Source organism: Pteropus vampyrus, unplaced genomic scaffold, assembly GCF_000151845.1.
Source record: "Pteropus vampyrus isolate Shadow unplaced genomic scaffold, Pvam_2.0 Scaffold419, whole genome shotgun sequence".
Lineage (NCBI taxonomy): Eukaryota > Metazoa > Chordata > Mammalia > Chiroptera > Pteropodidae > Pteropus > Pteropus vampyrus.
This window is the reverse complement of record NW_011889200.1, coordinates 1,282,206-1,306,350: the sequence shown is the minus strand read 5'-3', so window position 1 is coordinate 1,306,350 and position 24,145 is coordinate 1,282,206. Positions and strand designations below refer to the sequence as shown.

The following is a 24,145-nucleotide window of genomic DNA, read 5'->3' as shown; positions in this document are numbered from 1 at the left end:
AAAAGCAACAAATGAACAGAACAAACAAATAAAGACTCATGGACATGGACTATAGAGTAGTGATTACCAGAGGGTAGCGGGTAAGGTAGGGGTTAAGGAGACATGGTAAAGGGAGTCAAATATGTGGCGACAGAAATAAATCTAACTATGGGAGGTGGACACAGAGTGTAAATATATATGTGCCTTACTGTTAAATTGTACAGCTGCAAGTTATTAGATTTTGTTAACCAATGTCACCATTAAATTAATTAATTAATTGATTGATTGATTAAACAATTCTGGAGTGTACACCTGAAAATAATATAAAATAATATTAATGTCAACTATAAGTGAAAAATAAAAATTAATTTAAAAATTCTGAAAAAAAGAAATGTTGGTGTCACTTCTTTAAGAAGAAGAAGAAAGAAAACACAAATAATAAAATGACAAACTTTAGATATCTAGCAACAATTACTTTAAATATAAATAGATTAAATGTTCTAATCAAAAGATAGGGTGGCTGAATGGATAAGAAAACAAGCCCCTTAACTGTGCTGCCTACAAGAGACTCACTTCAGATTCAGACATACACAGACTGAAAATAAAGGGATGGAAAAAATATCACGAAAATGGGGGGCGAGGGGGAAGCTAGGATAGCAATACTTATACCAGACAAAATAGACTTTAAAACAAAGGCTATAACAAGAGACAAAAAGGACCCAGTAATCTCCCTTCTGGATTTATCCGAAGAAATCCAAAACTCTGCTTCAAGGGAACATGTGGATCCATATGTTCATTGCAGTATTATTTAAAATAGCCAAGAAATAGAGGCAACCTGGGTGTCCATCTGTGGATGAAAAGATAAAGAACTGGTAGTACATATATACAATAGAATATTACTCAGCCATAAAAGGAATGAAATCTTGCCATCTGCAACAAAGCAGAGGGTATTGCGGTGAGTGGAGTAAGTCACACAGAGAAAGTCAAATGCTATATGATTTCACTTGCATGTGGAATCTAAACGAAGTAAACAAACAAAAGAGCAACAAATTCATAGATGCAGAGAACATTTTAATGGTTGTCAGATGGGAAGAGTGTTGAGGGGGTGGGCGAAAGGGTTAATAAGTACAAATTAGTAGTTACTAAATTCTCATGGGTATAAAAAGTATAGCATAGGGACATAATCAATAATATTGTAATAACTATGTATGGTGTCAGATGGGTACTAGATTTATTGCGGTGATTACTTTGTAAGTTGTATAAGTGTCTAATCACCATGCTGTACATCTGAAACTAATATAATACTGTATGTCAATTATAGTTAAAAATAAATATATATTTAACAACAAAACATAAGCTGTAGTCAGTGTACACTTATTATATTTCTCTTTTAAGTCCAATTCAAGAATCGTTTTTGGTTTTTTGGGGTTTTTTTTGTTTTTTTTGTTTTTTTCAAAATAAATGACAGACTTTTCAGGATCTTCGAATGTCAAGGAAAGATTCTTTAATATTTTATATAATGGACTTTCGGAAGCAGGATAGTAGAGAGATTATATAAAGGTTTTCAATAGGGGTTTAATTGAAATAGTGGTTCTTAAACCTCAGGGTGCAGCAGAATCTCCTAGAAAGCCTGACAAAACAGATTGTGGGGGCCTACCCACAATTAGTGATTTAGTTGGTCTGGGCTATGGGTCCATGAAATCATACTTTTTAACAAGTTCACTGTTGGATGTTGATACTATTTGTCTGTGTACCACACTTTGAGAACTACCAAATTTAGAGATCTTTAATTTAATCCTATTTTTCCTAATGCCCAGTTAACTAAATTCTCTATTATCTGACAATTCCAGTTGAGATTTTATTAAATATTGCTGTGCAGATTTAATAGCTACTGTTTGTTTTGGCATACGACATTTGTCTTTTAATATACTTTTACTTACAAGTTTTTGTTCCTCTTGACAGTATGGCAGTCTCCTTATTGGATATATTTATTAGTACAGAGGTCCTCACATAGTGTCATCAATAGGTGCTGAGACTTTAAGCAGAATTTCATATAACAAAACCAATTTTACTATAAGCTAATTGATATAAACAAGTTACGTTCTTATGCATTTCATCAATGTTTTAATGAAACGATGTTGAATGAAACATTTCTCAAGGACCTACTATACTCAATTCATTCAGTCATTCAGTCATTCAACATATATTCATTTGAAACCATCTATTTGCCAGGCCTCCTACTAGATGCTGGGGATACAATGATAAGTTGCATAGATGTGTCCTTGGCCCACTAGAGCTTACGGTCTATTGGCAAAGGCCAATATCAATCAGATAATCATGCAAATGAATGTATAATTGGTCGGAAGGGAAACAACATGCTTCTATGTGAGTAAATTACAAAGAAATCTAAATTGAGTTGAGGAATCAAACTCTTTATTGAGAAACTTTTCCTTAAACTGAGATAGTTTGCAGGTGGAGAAGCAGGATATAGAATATCTCAAAAGAATTTACACTTCAACATTAAGACTAGATTTAATTTTTTATTGCGTTTTTTAATTTTCAAATTCTAGATTATTTTCTCCACAATATTGGCAAACTACAGATCAAAGGGGGAAACTACTAATTGCATTGCTGTAAGCCATTTTTTCCCCACATGATTTTACTTCTAAGAAATGTCTATTTTAAGGCTAATATATTTGAAAGTATCTCATTTAGATTTTACTTTATGAATTCAGTTTCTCAGAAAATTGATTTCTGCTACCAATGAATCAGTTGCCTAAGTAGTAAAATTACTTCCATATATTCACTAACTGGAGGACTGACTGACATGAAGGAAAATAATCTATTATAATCAACCTAGCAAACTTTTCTTTAAGTATAAGTTCATTCATTAGTGCCCATGTAAAAATTGCTTTATCATTAGAACAAAACATGTCTTTAAAAACTATAGTCAAGTTAATTATTGCCATAGGATGAAGGAAAGCAAAAGGAAAAACTCAAAATCATGAATATTCAAGAAGTCTACCTTATATCCTTTTGGAATACTAAGGTTTTCTTTTCAGAAAGTTACCCCCTTAATTTATATTTGATGATAACTGATATTGTTACATGTCTTTCACCCAAGTACACTCTAATGAAAAAGAAGAGAAACAGTGTAACACAACCAAAACAGTTTCTGTTCCTTTCCAATCACCACTCAGGCTTTTACCCTGCGGGAGCTTCTTTCTAAAGGCATGTAATTTGGTTTTCGATAAATTGAATGTTCTTCCTTCTCAGTATTTTCAAATACTACCTATCCTTTAAAGCTTAGCTCAAATCCCACTTCCTGGTTAAGTATCCCTAGTATGGTATCTGCCTTCCCTCCCTCCATAGATATTTGGATTTTTCCCAACTCTTTGTAATTCCACTAGCTTTTCGAGCCTTCTACTAGACAATTGAGCCAGTCTTTGAAGTGTCTTAATCTCTAAACATTACATATAAATGCAAGCCATATGGACTAAAACTCCCCAGATATTTTCAGAATATTACTTTCTAATTCTTGATACTTTGCTGGCTTCCCTGCAGATGGTGATGGAGTTGTGTGCAGCAGGCTCAGTCACTGATGTAGTGAGAATGACTAGAAATCAGAGTTTGAAAGAAGATTGGATTGCTTACATTTGCCGAGAAATCCTTCAGGTGAGTCTTCATATAGTGATATTCTGTTCTGATCTTGAAAAAACCTGGAAGTAATATATACAATGTACCTTCTGACTGTTCATGTAGGATGGTTTAAGAATTATAAAGATAACCTCTGAATCAGGATACAAAAAAAAAAGACCAAAAGGTTTTAGAGAAAGCAGATTTTCGTGTGATGTCCTTTTAAATTGTAGCCTTTAATGGCTCTGTCAAATTCAGACTATTGTGGTCAGTGGATCATGGACATAACCACTTGGAGTATTTATTATGTGATCATGATTTTTAGAGTTTTTTTTAAAATGCATAACACTGTCTTTAGAGATTAAGATGAAGGTGAGGCAGAACACAGTGTTTTATAGAATGGCCCCAAACCATTTGCAACCGTTTTGCAGACAGATATTCTCTTTTAATAATGCCCTACTTTGAAAACATTATTTTGAACACCAAATTGGATGAGAGTGACAACCTTCTTGATTTGCCAAACTCATATTTTTCCTCATGGCTTCAGTGTTTGGGATCACTCAAGAAGAATATTAACAAAAGTAAAAAGCACCAGTGATACAAAGTTAAAATGTACTTCTTCCCATCTTAACTGGATTAACTTGTGGTAATAGTGTAAACAGTTAAGAGTGGAAACTCTGGACTGAGTTTAAATTCTGGTTCATCATGTATTAGCTGTGTGTCTTTGAGTCAGTTACTTAATTTCTACATATCTCAACTTTGTCATCTGTAATACTGGGTGAAATTAGCACCTTCTTCAACAGGTTGCTGTATTTAATAATTTACTCCATGTAGAGTACTTAGCACAGTGCTTGGAAAAAAATAACTCAGTAATTATTAGCTGTTTTTACTGTTACTTCTATTACTAATCTCCAATTAGTACCTGGAGTGATCTCACTGAAGCCAGGTCACAGATTATCCAGGACACAGGAGCCAGCTTGGTAAGCCAGTACAAATTGCAAATGCTTTAAAATGAATTGCCATATTCTCTGAAATTCTCAGCCTACACGTTTGACTAGAAAATTTTTTGGACTCAATAAATGGTTGAGTGAGAAATAGAGCAAAACAATAGCAGAGCTATGATATTTAAGATGACCAGGTCTTTACTATTATGGTTAATTGGAAATATGGAGGCTAGAAAGAAAGGTAAATGGCCCAACATATACACAAATACTACTTTTTGGTGTTCTTTTTCTTTCATTGGTGTCCTGATTTATTTTCCTTTCCTTATAGCAAAAAGCAGTATTTCTGGGAACTGGTTGTAGTAATTCCAACCTAAAGAAAGAATTTTGTTTGAAAAATGCAAATCTTGTCCATTTTTATTACCAAAAGTTTTTCCAAAAATACTAAGAACAGTACCAGAAAAAAATAGAAAAATATATATACTGACGTGGCTTTTAAAAAAAAAAAAAAACAAATATATTTTATGCAGGGCTTAGCTCATCTTCATGCACACCGTGTAATTCACCGGGACATCAAAGGTCAGAATGTGCTATTGACTCATAATGCTGAAGTAAAACTAGGTAAGTTTATGTTTGCAATACTTTAAGTGAAGCTCAAATATCTTAATGGAGAAAAATCCTTTAAGATAATTGTTTCCTATCATGTTACTAACAATTACTTTACTTATTTAAGCTGTGTCTTCCCTGACTGCAAAACCAGTCAAAACTAAAATATATATATATATATATATATATATATATATATATATATATATATATATATATATATATATATATATGTATAGATATATTTGGGAAAAGAGGTAGGGTAAGACAAAGATGAACTTAACTGCTTCTCTGAAATCATGTAAATTAAAACGACTTTTAAATTATAATGGGAGGTTTACATTTTGGTCATTGCTTTATCCTCTATTAGACTTAGCTATTATATTTATTTCATCAATTGAATTGAGTATTTACCATGTGCAAATTTCCATGCCATAGACGATAATCAAACAAAAAGATAGTTCTTTACATCACAGAGCCATACTTTCTAAGGAGTATTGAAGAACTTTTAAATTACTTAAACACGAATTCCTTCTTTAGAATTTCCCTCAAATATTTAAAGAACTGGTATCAATTAGAAATGATGCTCCACTAATATCCAAATAAAATTCAGAATTAGAAATTGAAAGACCAGAAAGTCCCTAGCTTTCTACTTCAGGGCTCAGAATGGCATAATTTATTTGAAAATAACCATACACATTGCTTCACAGGCACATAGGGAACAATATATTGCATCCTTTAAAGTTTAAAATAAATATTGTTGGTTGTTTTTTAATACCATATAGCAGATAACCCCATTGATATAGAACATAAATCGCTGATATCAAATTCTGTATTGTTTTTTAATCATATTAATTCTTGCCTACCATGTCTCTAGCATGACCTTAAGACAGTTCTCATTTTCCTGCTAAACAAATACAATCACAGTCAGATTTTGTTCCTTCATTGAGAATGCTTTTCACTGAATATTTGTAGAAGAAACATTAGGTAATTATTCTTGAAATAAGTGAAAAGTAATTTCAAGAAATTATGTCTCTTGTATCTAAAAGCTAAAAAGCTAGAAACACAATTTTAATACACTGTGTTAAAATACATGAGGGGGAATTGAATCTCACATTCAAATGTGCAGGTTAGATAGTCTGTCACAAGGCTACACACTATGTTTGTATGTGGTAGAATTCCCATATATTTGGGCCAGATTGCTGACCAGCCCTACCATTTGCAACACAGAGGAGAAATTGTAAGTGAAAAGCCACTGAAAAACCTGTTACAAAGCCCATGGACTAAAGTTCATTTACTTTATTCTGTAGGAGAGACCTTTTAACATTGGATTAGAATTTGATCAGGCTTCTTTACACATAACTCTTGTACATGTGATTTTAGATTTCTCTGATTCCAGAATATTTTTAAGCAGAAGGCAACCTTAATGACAGCTAAAGGAAGTGACAGAAAGGAAAGGGAGTGGAACTTAATTGTATTGCAATTATAATTGATCAATGTTCCTCATATTCTAGTCCCTAAGTCATTAAAGAAAGTTTAAATTATGCCACTGTTGAGGTCTCATATCTACTTTTAATTTCAGCTTTTCTTTTTTTTTCCTTTCTCTTCTTTGAATCACTCTTTCTTCTAGTCTTTTCTCCTTTCAATTTCTTTCCTGAATGTCATATATCAACTTATGGCCTTCATTGGTTCTTCTTGGTCCTTAAAGTTGGCCCTCAGGCATAGTGAGAATGGTGAGTTCTGATTTAACCTATACTCCAGAAATAATGTAGATAATGAGCTTTTGCAACACCCAATGTTGACTTTCACATATTATGGATTTTTTGTTGTTCTTCTTAGATCCTTCCTGAAAGACTGCCTTAAACGCTTAACTTTTTTTTTCTTTTCTTCTCCTAAATTCTTCAAACTACTTTTCAATGTTGTTCTCCATTCTCTTGATTCCTGGAAACCATTCTAAATTAGAAAATCTACTTCACTTTTTATCCCTGTCTTATTTTTTCTAGACTAAATAACCCCAGTCTACTAAAGTAGCCTTTTCTGTCTGTTTCTGAGGATAACATACTAAATCTTTTCATATAATGTTTCCCACAGATGAATAAAAGACTGAATTTTTATAGTCTAAGCTGAGATATGAATACCATGGTAAATGTTTGCATCTGATTCAGAAGATCTGTGGAAGAACTTAAACTAAATTCTAACAGAAAACTCATTTTTCTTTATCAGTGTGATAGAATTTCTAAGGACATTAGTGAGGCTTCCTAATAAACTACCACTGAGTTTTAGATTTCTTAGATGTTGCTTTTAGTGCTGGTCTTCTTCCAGCTTGGTGGCAAGTCCAAATACTACATATGTTATCACTTCAGAGGTTCAGGGTATACTGATGGAACTTGTTCTTTAATATTCATGGTAAACATTCAGCCAAACCTACTGTAGATTTATAATAGCACTGCTGAGTCTCTTTCCAACATAAATAGCAGAAAAATTTTATTTCCCTGTATTCTTGGAGTAGACTTTATGGTAAAGTTTGTTGCACTGGAATAAAAATCTGTTATCCATTGTGGCTTTTGTATTGGCTTTCCAAGTTTAAGCAATAACTTATTGAGCTTTTGTTACTTATTAATTATTTAGACTTATGCTGAATTTTGCAGTGGATTTTGGAGTGAGTGCCCAGGTGAGCAGAACTAATGGGAGGAGAAACAGCTTCATTGGAACACCATATTGGATGGCACCTGAGGTGATCGACTGTGATGAGGACCCAAGACGCTCCTATGATTACAGAGTAAGTGTGAGGATTTAAGTAGTGGGAATTAAAATTTGAAAAGGACTTTATACTAGTGTTCATTTTTAAATGATAAAAGAATAAAAAGTAGCAGCTCCTCCTTTCACATAACTTTAATGAAAAATACTGGCCACTATTCCAATGTATGATTTGATTATATGCATAAAAATAATATTTTCTAAGAATTTAGACAAAGTAGACCATTGGGAGTTATCCATATTTGACGAAGAATGTCTAGTTCATGGTGCTTGCAACTTCTTGGTAAAATATTATAATACATGGCTTTATATGGAAATTTAACTTTTGGGGCAAAGGACTTTGCAAACTTAAAATGAATAAATGTAAAATCAGTGATTAATCCCCACAGTAACTTAGCTCCAAAAAGAAAATAAATAATAATTTGATTGCTCAGGGTAATGGAGAAAATCCTTGGCATGGTTTACCTCCAAACCACAGAAAATCAGTGCGATGGTCAAATTAAGTAACAATTCATGCTATTTATTAAAATTTCCACTGACACTGCAATTTGGATGATATATATCTATGTACACATTTCAAAAAGCTGACATGGAAGGAAAACTCTCCATTTGCTATAGACTGGAAAACCACACTCACTCTCCACATCATAAGGCATCCAAACAATTCACTGTGGTTTCGTTGTGTGGAACCTAGGACTGGATACTAGAAGCTGATTAATTCAAGTTCCATCTCGTTTCTTTTTCCCTTAAATGCCCTCTGCTTGATCTGTAAGCAGATCTATTGAAAGCTTAATATATAGTCCAGTGCTATTAGTAGCTAAGGAGACTATGGAAGTATAAGTTCTTTAACTGGCTTGCTGTAAAAATAATGCTTTGTAGCATGAAATTTCTTTCAGTCTTTCAAGGATTTTCACCCATATTAATAATTTATTTTTAATTTTTAGTCTCATATAACTGAAGGAAAGTATAAACTTAGACCATTATAGCAACCCTTTGAAGCTAAGTGATCTATAAAATGGAATTCTAAGAATTCAGTTAACCTAGTTAGGAGTCATTCAGCCAAACAATGTATCTCTAGTCTTGTGCTGTTTCCACATTCTAAAAAACAAAGTACAATTAATATTAGAATAATTTCCTAGGGTTTCCTTGAATATAATTTCATAGAATATAATAATTCTGTCATTAATGTATTGTGTTCAAAGAACTGCTGAAAGTAGTTATATATAATATGTATACATAAAATATATATGTTATTTCATTAATATTTATACCAGTCCTATGAGGCAGAAGCCATTATTATCTCTATTTGCATAGGGTAAAATTGAGGTACAGACTATTAAATCATTTACCTAAGATAGCACTGTTAGTAGGTCTAAGTGATGGACAAGTCTTCCTTACAGTAAGTTCCTTATGCTATTTCAGTTAAAGCAACTATAGCAACACATCCAAGATGACTTTTTTTTTACACTTAAACCCATCCCATATTAACTCGTATAGTACAGTAATAGCTGGTCACAAGCTCAGCTAGCATCTTCCTCTAACATCAGTCTATAATGAAGCTTCATTATGGCACACCCACAAAATGGCTCTGGCATTGACATCCCCCCCAGCCAAAAATTGTTTTGAGATTCTAACTACTATAAGTTTCTGATTTTTAAGTAACTTTTCTTTGATCATCTTTTTCTTTGCAGAGTGATGTGTGGTCTATGGGAATCACTGCTATTGAAATGGCAGAAGGGGCTCCTCGTGAGTAAAAATATGTGATATTTGTTAAAAGTTAGGGAAACATGTTGTACAAATCTGCCATTTGTACCAGTCAGCTTGCACTGGCCACACAGGTGCCACACTATGTGCCAATTATAAATGATGGCCTTTTCAGTGATTACCAAATGTTCTAGTCAGAATGGCCAGATATGGCTATAAAAAGGGTTTGTGTTTTTCTCTCTTATGTATCTTATTTGAGGCTAATTATTGTTTCAGTTTAGTCTCAATAGTATTTGGTCTTGACAGTCATGACAAACCACAATCTAAAGGCATTCCAATACATATTGATTAGTGGAATATTTAGGTTCTAGAACATTTTACAGTCACACAGTGTTACTACTTCAGACTGTGACAGTGGAGAAAATCCTCCAGTGGTTCATTGAAATTGTGCCAATCCTCAACAGTGTTGGAAAGTAAGTGTTTTTTCCCTTTGGATTCAATCCAGCTTACTTTTGGTGCTTTTGTTGCTCCTTTCAGCCACTCCAGTACCCTTAATAGCTCAGAAGGCTCCATTTCCTCGTTTTCCAATCCTCTCCATCATTTAAATCACCCGTCAGCATCCCGCTTCAGGATACTGCTTTCTGGTAGGAAAGTAAAAATGGAATGTGAACTTGGGTATAAATGATTGACAACCATCTAATATATGGCACCATAAGCAGAATATATTTGCTGTCCAAATTACCTAAATCCAAATATGCAAATGATAAACATATCCCTTGTATTGTTGAATGAGAAGTGAGAGAAATGTCTGGAGTTTGTGCTGGAGGTTAAGTAGGGGGATGCAGTTGCTTTGTTTCCACCTCTCCCCGCAGAACTTATAGGTTCCCGTGTTTCTGCATGCTCTGCCTGCAGTGTCCACACACAAAGCTTTATAAATTTGGACTATCTTAGTACTGTGTTTTGAGGCCAATGGGAGCAATTTCAAGGAGATGATATAGTGGTAATGTAATTTTTAAGAATTTCTGATGTTCCTTGGAATATCACAGTAGGGATTTTGATTAAAGTTGGGATAGATATGGAAATCAGGTTGCTGCTGCTTTTCTTTTAGCGTTCAAAAACTACAAAGTACCTATGTTGAGTGAGTAAATATGGAGAAAATTATATATGCCACATATATAAAATTAAAACGGCACCAGAAAAATGCATATTATTCTTCATCATCGCTTGATTATCTGTGAAAAATATGCTTAAATGATGTTAGATTGAACAACAGCTTCCTCTTCTTCCTCCTTCTTATTTCTCTCTCTCAATCTCTCTCTCTCTCTCTCTCTCTCTCTCTCTCTCTCTCTCTCTCTCTCTCTCTCTCTCTCTCTCTCTCTCTGTAAATACATGATACGGTTTTCATATAAGCACCGATGCATATATTTGGTTAAGATTCATGACTGCATAAAGTAGTATATTTTTTCTATTGTTTCTGAGTGTTCTCCGCTACATCTTCTTAAAAAATCTAGCTTCCTATGTTTTGCAGACTTGTACTTCTTAGTTCACCCTCTTGTGTTTCATTTTTATTCTAAATTATTATATCATGACAGAAAAAAAATGGGTGATGAGCAAACTCACAGGAGTGTAGAGAAGGGGTTTTGCACGGAGTACACAAATGGCACACTTATTACAGGAGACAAGTGAGGACCAGGAGATTCTTAACTCATATGAGAGAAAAAAAGGACCAGCATGTCTAGATAAGTAATTGGAACGGTGCAACTTTGGTCATGAGCAACTTCAAATAGCCACATTATTGAAAAATTTCTTTTTCACCAGCCTCCTTTATTGCCTGGAATATTAACTTTGTATAGAAATTATTGTCATCGATTAAACTCCAGAAATATTTTAGATTGTAATTATCATCTCAAAGGGGGTGGCCTTCTAATGCGACAGTTCTGTGTTAATTGCCTTTGAGGTCCAGATAACATAATTCCCTACTTTCTTTAGCAAGTCTCTCCTAAAGAAGTAAAAAGAGAGGGAGAATAACTTCTCATTGAAAGGATGCTGTAGGGGCTCTTAGAGGAGAGGAGATCTGGACCATTTTTCTTAAGTCCTTAGGTTCCAGGTAGGAAGTCGAACTTAATGTGAAGATCTTCAAACCAAGGTCAGATCATTGCTAGTAGTTATTCAAATATCATAATATCTTAGGCCAATTGATGTTGAATAGATGCAGTTCTTAGTTTCTCTACACTTTATAGAAACATGAATTATTGCCTGGAGGAGAAGTAGGATAAGGTTGGCAGTTTATTCCAATTTTCATTTCTTATCAAGGATCTATATTAGCCAATTTACCTTAATCTAAACCATATCTTTCCCTATTTTAGCATTCTCCTTGGTGTTGTGGAGATTATTTTTACATTGTCATCCATGCTTGTTTATAGTCCTACGTCTATTTCTTGTAGTATCCCTCCCTTACACACAGTTCAATCTTTACATTTGTGTCTTGTGAATCCAATTTGCTGCTGTCCCATCAGGAGACCCATTCCTGCAGTATTCAGAAGATTTATTCAAATCTCAACATATCGTAGGAATAAACCACATAATTTAAACTAATTCAAACTGTCCCCAATTTAATGCTTCCAACCCATCAAGAGATGTATTTTTAAAGGAGGTTTTCTATTTCAAAGGAATGATTCTCTAACAGTGAAAATGTAGGCAATGTTAGGAGATATGGTGTGAAAGGGACAATTATTGGCATTCCTAAAATAAAACCATATAGGAAACCTCACAAACTATGCTGTTTGACATAGTTTTCATACCCCACTGTGCTCCATTCTTTTGTGGACTTCTCCTTTCCCTTAATGAAAACTTACCTAGTCTATGCCCTAACTCTTGATCACTGAAGATGTTGTTAGTTGACCAAATGGTGCTCAGATGTTAATAAATAACAACTGCTTAATATTATACTAAGTCACTTGCAATAAGTTTAAAGAACAGAATCTGATTGAACACAATAAAGGAATGAAGACAGTCAAATATGATCCTGATCTTTTGAGCTTGGGGCTCATTCTGCCCTCAGTTATAAACCTGTACTTTCTATTAATTTATACCCATGTAATTGAAACAAGTGTGACCTTTGAACAATCGCCTCTATCACTCTAATGAAGCTACTCTGGGGAGCTTTTTTCTACAGCTATAAGAGACCTCTTTGGCATTGTAGTTTTTCTGGAGATGTATTTTGAGAGAGGAAGGATGAGTTTAAAGAAGTATTAATATTAAATTGTCCTCACATGAACGACACACTTGTAATGTTAGGTGAAATTTCACTGTGGCTCTCCTTTGGGAATGTTTTGCATTGCCAGTTTTCTTTAATCAAAACACAAGAGGAAATAGGTGAAGTGAGACACACATTTAAATGCTTATATAAAAGCCCAGAATTCCCAAACCAATTAAGTAATGAATTTATATAGCACATATTGGGATAGACTTTTCTTTGTAGGTCTGTGTATCTGAAAAAAGGAATGAAAGTCCAATAATTTTGCACAGACTTCAAGTGCCAGATAGTTAAAATCTTTATTATAATATCAATAGCTTATATTTATTAAGTGCTTACTCTGTGCCAGACACTTTTACATCTAGGTTGCCATTTAATACAGAAACTCTTAGAAGGAATTCTTGATATGTTTTCTGTTTTTCTGATGAAGAAAATGAAACACAGATAGGTTAAGTTGTTTGCATAAGGTCACAAAGGCAGAGCTATGATTTGAACCCAGTTGATCTTACTCTAGAGGGTGTGTTTTTAGCAGTTATATTGTATCTACTTATATTGTATGTTTTTCTAGGACTGTCAGCTTCCAAAGAAGATTATTCTCACCTTTTTAGACTATAAAGTCATTTTATACCTTATTTTCCTTAGATACTAGTCTCGTTGACTTTTTCAGTCTATAATTACCTATCCCAATTTTACAACCATAGACACCTGCAATACAAAAACAGAAGAGTACTTGTCTCCACTTTTAGTTCACTTCTATAGGTATAAATAATCACATATTTCAAAAATTGTATCTAGTGTAATTTATTACTGATTTGTCACACCTGGCAATAGTTAAGCTTTAGGATTTTATAAGAAGGACCGTTTGCATTAAAATGAGCTTTTCCTGTAACTACATTTTTTATATCTGTTTATTCCTTAATATCTATTCAACATGATATGTAAAACTACACTGAAAATCCCATCTAGAATGACGAATGCACTCTGTAGTTACCCGTCTTATTCATTCTAATCTTACCTATTTTCCTTTGCAGCTCTATGTAACCTTCAGCCCTTGGAAGCTCTCTTCGTTATTTTGCGGGAATCTGCTCCCAAAGTCAAATCCAGTGGATGGTAAAGATGAATGACTTAATCTCTCAAACACATTAACTTGACATTTTTATGTAATGAAGACATTTTAATTCATGTAGTCAGTCCTGCTTCAATATCTTCATTGGACAGTATTTCCTAAAAAACTAATTCTTTAAGTGTGGGGTCTAAATGACTAGTTTTCATTAAGAGCTAGCTAGCCAACTAGAAATAAGTAATACCCTCAAGAGTATACTATGATGACATTACTGTCCTAGCTAGCATTAATTGCATATTCAGTTGTTTCTCTAGTAATAAGACAGACCAATGGAAACACTTGTAGCATATCTCACTTTGCCTAGACAGGCAGTCAGTGACTGTGATATACAGAGCAGTTGTTTGGCCCATTAAACTAAACATCCACAGACCTAGAAAAGAAGACTTTTTCTCCCAAAGTGCTACAGGGTGCTACCTGGGAACCCTTCTCAGTGAAGATTTTTGATCTAGTACTTGATGCTTTTCCTTATTCCTAACATTTATTGCTTGCCCTGCTAGAAGAGGTGATTTGACTGCTGACATTCTTGCTTGTGATTCAATTTAACCTTTCCCACAGATTCAGGTTTTCTGTCCATGTCTGTTTTCATGGGCCATTTTAGAAGATTAGTTAGTTTCAATAACACTTCTTCCATTTTTTTTTATCATTATATCTACACCTCTGTAGTTCAAAGTGCATATAATCAAGTGAAGTATTTAGGCTGCAAAGTGTGACTGCTATGGTCTGACCAATCTAGTCCCATGATCTATATATATCATATTAACCACTTAATTGCCATCCTACGACTTGACTTTTCGCCATATACCTACTTCTGAACTCATTGAAGTTTTTACTGTTATTTAGGTAGAAAATGTCAACAGCTCAGACCTCTTCGGAGGTTTGAATAGCATTGCATTACAATATATATTGTCAGGCTACAAGATATTTAGAAATTGAAAAAGAAATTATAGCTAAAGGCAACTCTCTCCAAAAATATGACCTTCAGAGTGGCATATGGGTAGGGATGGGAGGAAGTGGGGCAGGTCTGAGAACGCTCTTTTAACTTTGACTCATTTCTTTTAGGTCCCGCAAGTTCCACAATTTCATGGAAAAGTGCATGATAAAAAATTTCCTATTTCGTCCTACTTCTGCAAACATGCTTCATCACCCATTTGTTCAGAATATAAAAAATGAAGGACATGTTGTTGAGTCACTAAAGAAGCATCTTACTGGAATCATTAAAAAGAGACAGAAAAAAGGTAAAAATGAACTTTTGTCGACTGGGGGCTGGGAAAATGGACTGAAGGGTTAAAGAAGTATAAATTAGTAGTTGATCGATGATCATGGGGATGGGGAGCACGGCAGAGGGAATGCAGTTAGCATTAATATGATAGCTAGGTGGAGGGCCGGGGGAGGGAGGGAACAAATGGGGGGATCGTTTTATGAACTATATAGATGTCTAACCAATGTACTGCATACTTGAAACTAATTAAAATAAATGAATTAATTAAAAATAATAATCACAACATATAAAAATGTTTAGGATAAAATAAAGGCTAAATAAATAGTTTTTAAAATGAACTTTTTTTTTCTGGAATGAATATTTAGATGAGAGCGGAATTTTTTCTTTTTTTTCAGGAAAAATAATTTTTTTAGCAATTAGATTGAAAGTAAAAATTCTGAAGCCCTCAATACTTAGTGTTTCCACCAGTAGGCCATGTGCACTTAATTCATTATCTCTCGACTAATTGTCTATATGTATATAAGATTATAAATGGTTGACAATTACGACTGGCAAATGTTCACATTTACAAAGACCTCCAAAGCCTCAAGAAGAATTTTGTGATGTGCCAACTTTATTAAAAAAAAAAAAAGAAACTCCTAACTATAAAGAAATAAAATAAATTAAAAGATAACAAAATATATATCTTACTATTCTTTTCTGGCTGACATTTTAATTAACTCCAATGAGATAAATGGATTTGTAATTAACCATTTATTGAATTTTAGTTTTGAAGCCTGTGCACTATACAAAGTTTGTTTTATGTACTAATCTCCAACTATAAGATGTAATTAAAAGAATTAATTTATACAAATAAAAGTAAGTTTCTATATATTAATGCCAAAAAATGGCAAGATGGATTTTTATCAAATCCAGAGGAAACTACTTAGGAAGTTCTGCCTTATAGGTTGTATGGCATATTCCACATTTAATTTGAGGCACCATAGACAGGGTTGTGAGTAGTGCTGGAATGGAACCTGAAAAAGATAGCAGACGTTCTCAGATCAGCTACAGGATTGATTGCAGTGGGTCTTCTTTCATCTGCATAACTATATGTATCCTAATTTGGAGTCAGAAGCATTAGTAATTAATTTATTTAGCCATGGTAGAGATTTAACTGGACAAGCATCACAAAAGCCAGCCACTCTCAAATGGGTGCAGGAAGACCCCACATCTATTTGAGAATTTACTAGCTTCCAGAGTTGCAAGTTTTCCAGATTTTTACCTACAGGAGAAGTCACATTTATATAGAGATTACATGGGAGATGTAAATATAGTTGCCCTAAACACTTTAATATAGGGAATTCAAAAGAAAACTCTCTTGTTTGTGTCTATATTTCAGTACAGTACAGCTGAGAGGAAAGAAGCTGAACATTTTCAATGTGCTAACTTTAAACACAGAATTTAGATTTTTTTTTTTTTACTTTCTCATTGAAAAAAACTAAAGATCCTTACTCACATTTTCAAAGATTCTCACTGAAAGGACCAAAGAAAGGTGTGGACCCAAGCCATAAAGTCCTTACATCTAGAGCACACACCTATAAGCCATGTTTACCAGCCATCTTGAGTTTTTCTTGTCCCTTTCTCCCTTTGCCTTTCTCAGTTCTTTCTCTTTAGAATTGTAGCAATCATATTGCTATTTTTTTTCCTATGTCCAGAGAAATTAGTCTATACGGAATAGCTGCACTGTGCTGTAAAAGTAGACCTAAGGACTAAGATATTGTCTACATCACCAACTGGGTGTGATTTAAAGGGTTACTTTCTTCTTGTCCTTGTAAATTTACCCAGCATCCTGAGCAATAAAGGGTGAGAACTGAATAAGCTGGATTACATTAATCTCTGCTGATTGTTATACATTATTTTTTTTCTTTCATAAAAAGGAATACCTCTGATCTTTGAAAGAGAAGAAGCTATTAAGGAGCAGTACACCATGAGAAGATTCAGGTATGTTAGACAAATTAAATATATAATTTGATTTTATCAATTCCTGTAAGACAGTCAATTTTCATACTGTTGCACTGAACTCAGAAAAACTTAAGGCTTTCTCATATAACAACAGATCTCTATCTTCAAGAGCAATTTGAGTGGAAAGGTTGAGGGAAAAGTTGCTATTACTATTAAAAGATTTTTTTTAATTTCTGGCAACAAAATGATCAAGTAGCTTGTCAGACCATTAATATTGAGTATATTAGTAATATGAAGAATATTTTAGACATTACGGGAATGGCTCAAGAAAGATTACTGAAAATATCTTGTTGCAAAAAATGTCCATCATTTAAAATAAAAGTATTTTCCCTGAATGACTTCATTCTACTGACAATTCTATATCAAATATTTGTATGTTTATTTCTAGAGGACCTTCTTGTACTCATGAGCTTCTGAGACTGCCAACCAGCAGTAGATGCAGACCACTTAGAGTCCTACATGGAGAACCCTCTCAGCCAAGGTGGTTACCAGATCGAGAAGAGCCACAGGTCCAGGCACTTCAGGATCTACAGGGAGAAGCCAGGGTGTTCATGCCACTACAGGCTCAGGACAATGTACCTAGATCTCTACAGGGGCAAACCCAGGCATCTCAGCGACTACAAGGGGCAGCTCATGTGTTCATGCCACTACAGGTTCAGGTTAAGGCTAAGACATCTAAGCCTTTACAGATGCCAATTAAGGCACCTCCACGACTACGGAGGGCAGCCTGGATGCTCATGCCACTACAGGCTCAGGTTAAGGCACCTAGGCCTCTACAGCTACAGGCCAAGATACTCAAAGAGCAGCAGGCTCAGGCTCAGCCCCAGGCCTCAGAAGAGCCACAGGATCTGGACCAGATACCAGAGGAATTTCAGGGGCAAGATCAGGTACCTGAACAACAACAAAGGCAAGGACAGGCCTCTGAACAACAGCAGTGGCAGAACCAGGTACCCGAAGAGCAGCTGGAGCAGAACCAGATACCTGAACAGCCAGACAGACAGGAAGAGGCTGCTGAGCCCACACAGGCAGAGATTGAGGCAGAGGAACCTGAGTCATTACGAGTACATGCGCAGGTGTTCCTGCCTCTATTGTCACAGAATCACCACGTGCTGTTGCCACTACATTTGGATACTCAGGTACTCATACCAGTAGAGGAGCAAACTAAAGAGTCACCTCAAGCACAGGCCTGGGCACCAGAGCCTCCACAAGCAGTTGACTCAGTTCAAGCACTGATAGAGGGACTATCAAGAGACTTACTTCGAGCACCAAATTCTCATAACTCAAAGCCACTTGGTCCACTACAAACCCTGATGGAAAACCTGTCATCAAACATGTTTTACTCTCAACCAGAACAGGCTCAGAAGAAAAAATCAAAGGTTTGTAGTCTAAGGCAGGCATTAGCAAAAAGACTATCACCAAAGCGGTTCCGGGCAAAATTATCACGGAGAACTGAAGAGTTTGAGCTCTCAGATTTAGAAGCCTGCAGGCGAAGGCGCCAGCGCAGATGGGAGGATATATTTAATCAACATGAGGAAGAATTGAGACAAGTTGCAAATGTAAGTTTCTGGTAGTTTTACTGAGCCAAATATGCAGAGAAAATATGGTAGCTCATATTTATGTTTTCCCTCTGTAAAACCCAAATGAAATATTTAGATTAAATAATTTGTGCTTCAAATAAATTATCCTGAAATTCCCAAATAATTGTCACTAAGTTTGAGAAAGAAAAATTTGCTCAAATGATCCAGATAACTGCTTAATATCTCTCTGGAGATATAGCTTTAATTATAAGTTGTTTGTTTGTTGTTGTTGTTTGTTTGTTTGTTTGTTTGTTTTTTACCTCTTATTCCCTTAACAAATAAAAGGACACCATATGCATGTTTAAAATTACTATTTGGACCTTTAGAAATTACTTTCAAAGTCTAAAATTTCCAATATAATGTACTGAAAATAAACAAAAAACAAATTGGGTCTCATTCCTCTAACCTCTAAGTCAATATATTTGCTCTTTCTTCTCATGAAATGTTGAACTGCATAATTTAAGTGAAATGCACTAATATTTGTACTTCAAAGTGTTTAAATCAAGGTTAAAATGAGCAGGAAAAGCAGTTAAAATGAGCAGGAAAAGCAGTTTACAAAATATTTTGTATATAGTTACCATATGTATGACTTGTCTCACTAATTTTCCAACCATTTTACATAATTATCCAGTGAAGTGGCTGCATAGAACATGACACAATTTACAAATATGTCTCTGCACTCTCTCAAAATGTAGAATGAAATATGTTAATTTCTTTATCTTATTTTGGAATAGTCAATAAAACTTTATTCTTTCACAATTTTCTAATATAAGTGGATGTAATTTGGCTGGAGTCTATGAATTCGATCTGGCAAATCTAATCTGATGATGAAAGGTTTGAGGGTTTCATAAGCAAATTAATGAGGTCAATAAGATTAGGAGAGTAGTTGTTTTCTAATGCTTCACAACAGCCATTTACATAAAAGGAATCATTGTGAGAATCTTATATTAAACCCTGGTATAAACATCCACTTATCTAATAGTAATGAATGTAGTAATTATAAGTGAACCTTGTCTGAATGTCTGGATAAGGGAGTCTTTTGGTTTATGTCCATTAAGCCAATTAAACAAATGCTATTTCCCTGACATATTTAACATGAGAAAAAGTAAAAGCAGCAAAAGAAGAAAGGCCCAAAAGGGGAAATGATTGTCTACTCCCCCAAAAAGTGGGAGATGGTGAGGGAAAGAAACCAGATAGAGAAGGGAAGGTATGAGACCAGAATGGTGATATTTACCTGAAATTAAGGAGTCTAAAATGCTAATGACAAAAAGGTCAAACTTCTTGAGACCTTGCTACTTCTTTGATAATGAGAGAAAACATTTGACACTGAATCAAGATAATGCGACTACTAATGATTCTAGTAATAAATGCAAAATGCTTCTATATAAGCATGCTGATAGGTTCAGTAGATTACATTGTTAAAGTATGGAAGTGACATCTATATATATATGCATTAAGGAAAACCCAGAAATGAAAAGAAACACTTCTGGCAATAAATATTGATTTATGTCATCATAATGAACTAACCAGACTTGAAAACCAATTACTACTTCATATTCATTAAATCATGTTCATGATGCAATGAAATGAATTAATGAGCAGTATGCATTGTTAAGTCAGATGACCTTGGGTTCAAATCTTAGCTCTTTATCATACATGCTGATGGATTTAGGGGAAGCTACTTGTCCTTCCTGAAAATCAATTTCCTTATCTCTAATATGGAGATACAACGACCATTCTAAAGAATTTTTTGTGAATTAAATAAGATAATTTCTCAGAAAAAGCATGATTTCATTCTATAGTGCTCATAATGGTAGTGTTGTTGATATAATTAGGTCCGATGATGCAGAATATCTTCTTTCCTTCTCTTTCTTTATCTTCACCAGGGGACTCAGAAAGAAGGTATGCTTGCCAAAGTCTGAGAAGGGGTTAGTTTTTTTTTTTATTATTAATGAAATGGTTCAAAAATAGTTGTTGTTTTTTTTAAACAAAATATGGTAGAAACAGTGGACCCCTAAGAAAACTTAAATAATTATTTTTATCTTGAAGTTATATCTTCGTAATTGTGCATGCCTTATTTTGGGTGTGGGGAATATGAAAATAAGTGCTACTGTTGCTGAAAAGGTCACCAAAAAATCTCTAATTGAAATAGAAAACTATAAAACTCTTCTTAGATCATCCTCTATCAATTCCAAGGTTAGACATTACTAAAATATATGATACCACAATTAAAACCCTATAAAATGCATATAAGGTCAAGAAAAAAAATTCTGGACTGAAAGAAGTAGTACTGTGATTACCACAGTAAATTACAACATTAGTCATTTAGAATATTGTTGGTTAGATGTGGATAACTTAAGCAAGATCATATTATATAGGAAACTACTCCAGAAATTGTTCACATGAAAGCACTGGCTAGAAGTGATGTATAGTCAATTAGAATTAAATCTATTGTCAAAATGCATGAAATGCATAAATAATTAAGGTACCTATTTTTTATTACTTATTTTTGTAAGATAAGTAGGTAGCCCTGACCAATAAACCATATTAATTTCAGAAATTATTCCATTTTAAATGGCTCTTTAATTATAAATGATAATTATATAATTATAAGTTACATATAATAATGTTATAAAAATGAAAAAAAATACTAGTGACTTTTCTCAATGGACTCTAGTAACAACTGAATCTAATGGGTTTTGCATTTGTGAAAAAGACTTTTATGCATCTCTTCTAAACTCATAGTATTAGTAGTACATGCATACTTATTATCATTTACTGTTTTAAATATGTATGTGAAAAGCTACTCTAAAATAGAAGAAAAAGTCAACAAAAAATAGTTACTAATCTCATGACCCTAGTATATTGTACAGACATTTATACCTTTATGTGTGTTTCTTTAAGAAAATGTAAAGGAAAAGTAAATTATTGATAATGTAGTCAAAGTCATAGGTCTTTTGAAATACCTGAAAAGTTATTAGAGTTTAGAAACATATATGAGTGCTTCGATTCACCAGAAAGAAGCAAAGAAAACACATTATCATTACTCTCTTTGAGTAGAAGAAATAATATTGATCAGCTTAAATATGAAAACAGAAACTTTGTAAAATCCCAGGGCTCAATTAGGGAGAAATATTTGTACCACTGTATTACAGATCTTCAACTGCACAAGAGGACCAAACCTTGTAATTATAACTGCATACTAAATGTAACAGTTTGAGGTTATGAGTTAAGCTTTAGACCAGAGATTCTTAACCTGGGTCTAATAAATGAACTGCAAATGGTCAATGATCCCCCTGAAAATATATGTGGACATGTGTGTCTGTGTACAGTTTTCTATGGAAAATCTGGAACATTTCTTAGATTCTGAAAGAGATCCAAAACCTATTAAAAACTACTAGAATACTCAAAGAAGCTACGTAAAACCAGATATTCAGGGAGAGCTGTTTGATTCTACTTTCTATTCTATTATTGTTAACAATTACATATTAGTGTAAATAATACATAATACATATTACATATTACATAAAATATTACATATTACATATAATAATACATATTAGTGTAAAAATAACGTAAAGATGCACTTGAACCTGAAATAAAAAAATACTTAAAAGCAAGAGTAATGGGAAAATAATCTAAAGATTTCAAGAGGATATCATTGAAAATAGGGAAGTAGTAAAGAAAATGATATATACATGCAAAAGGGACAGAAATTAAAAGCTGTAAGAAAGATTCATCAACTCTAGAATGACACATAAAGAGAACAAGAGGTTGACCACCAAGAACCAAATTAACAAAGTATAAAGATGATTTTAAAAATAGGGTCTTTAATTTCCACTATTAGCAAAAGGAAAAACAAAAATATATGCACCAAATATCAGAAATAAAAATCTAATCTAAAAGTTTTTTTAAAAAAATAAACTACTGGTTTAAATCAATTTTATGTTTGAAAATTATTTCTTTATATTATACATCAGGATGATGGAATTGCTCCTATCATTTGCATTCTAACAACAATTAAAATATTTATTTTCCTTTTTTGTTTCAAAAGGACAAAGAAGATGAATCATCAGACAATGATGAAGTATGTCAATGTATTCAGGCTGAAGTCCAAATAGAACCATTGCAGCTATACATCCCAAATCCTAAAGGAAATGAGGTAAGTTTCAAAATGTGTGTTGCTGTGATAATAAGTGCCTAGAACAGTGGTTATTAAACTTTTTATATTCTTAAATAGTGAAGACCTCAGAAAACTTTTGTTTACATGGATCGTGCCATTCAATATATAATGTGTTAAAAACTAAAGCAAAAACTTAAAATATTTATTAATTCACTTAAAATAATAAAACTATTATATGTTTACCTAAGAAACAATTTTTTAATGAAAAATAACTGTTATCCATTTTGCTTATGGGAAAACTGCTGGATTCTCATATCTGCTTCTGAATTTAATCTGCTGCCATATGTTGTTTAGGTTAAAGTATGAGTAAAAGCTAGCTTCTCACATATAGATAGTTTAAAAGGGAGAATTCTTTTCAGATAATTCTTTGCTAATACACCAAAACTAGAGAAATGGAATCTAATACAATATAATTGAAATTTTGTATATTTGGTAATGTTAAAATTCATGTACTATGAATAGGTGTTTTGCTTATGCATGATTTTGTATCTTCATGCATTGATCAGTTGGAACATATTGGTTCTCTATGTATGTAGATCTTTCCAAATGTTTACACATTTTATTATACAACATCAAATAACAACATTTGTTAATATCACCATCAATTTCATAACAAATATTGAGTATTGTTAAGCTGTCAAGTGCATGGTGATATATATGAGTTTAAAATTTTAATTTTCACTTGAAAGCTCAATTTTACTATTGCTAACAAATGACATCAGTTTTTTATTCCTTGAATTGACAGGCTTACTTCACTGATTTTAAATAAAATGCCTGCCACATATCCAAGTTGAATAATCATAATTTGTCTTCTGAGTTATTCTTTTATGTAAAAATATCACCTATGAAAAACTGGATATTTCAGCTTGTAATATTAATAAGTGTCATTAATAAATGCCTAGATCAGTGGTTCTTAAACTTTTTGGTCTTAGGATCTCTTTATACTCAATTGCACATACCTTTTTCCTTTATCCTCTCAGTTCTGGGATGCAGTTTATGACAGGGTTTGGTTCATCAAATCTGTGGATAATCAAGTCAGTCCTGGTGTCCAGGATGGGTTTTGTTTTCACAACTATATTAATAGATGTTTAGCACATGGTGTTGTTGAGGCTCAAGTTGCAGTTTTCAATTCCTGGACAAATTAGTATCATCATAGCCAG

General features: G+C 33.5%; 1 protein-coding gene across 1 annotated transcript in view; it reads left to right on the top strand.

Annotated features, from left to right (window-relative positions):
- The window catches only part of NRK (Nik related kinase), a 153,915-nt gene that overhangs the window by 96,785 nt on the left and 32,985 nt on the right, over positions 1 to 24,145 (top strand). Inside the window, exons 6-14 of the mRNA XM_011380995.1 lie at positions 3,544 to 3,654; positions 5,087 to 5,177; positions 7,811 to 7,941; positions 9,611 to 9,665; positions 13,911 to 13,989; positions 15,062 to 15,237; positions 17,141 to 17,204; positions 17,614 to 18,781; positions 22,857 to 22,964. Coding sequence (XP_011379297.1) covers positions 3,544 to 3,654; positions 5,087 to 5,177; positions 7,811 to 7,941; positions 9,611 to 9,665; positions 13,911 to 13,989; positions 15,062 to 15,237; positions 17,141 to 17,204; positions 17,614 to 18,781; positions 22,857 to 22,964 — 1,983 coding nt within the window. The remainder of the gene's footprint in view (positions 1 to 3,543; positions 3,655 to 5,086; positions 5,178 to 7,810; positions 7,942 to 9,610; positions 9,666 to 13,910; positions 13,990 to 15,061; positions 15,238 to 17,140; positions 17,205 to 17,613; positions 18,782 to 22,856; positions 22,965 to 24,145) is intronic.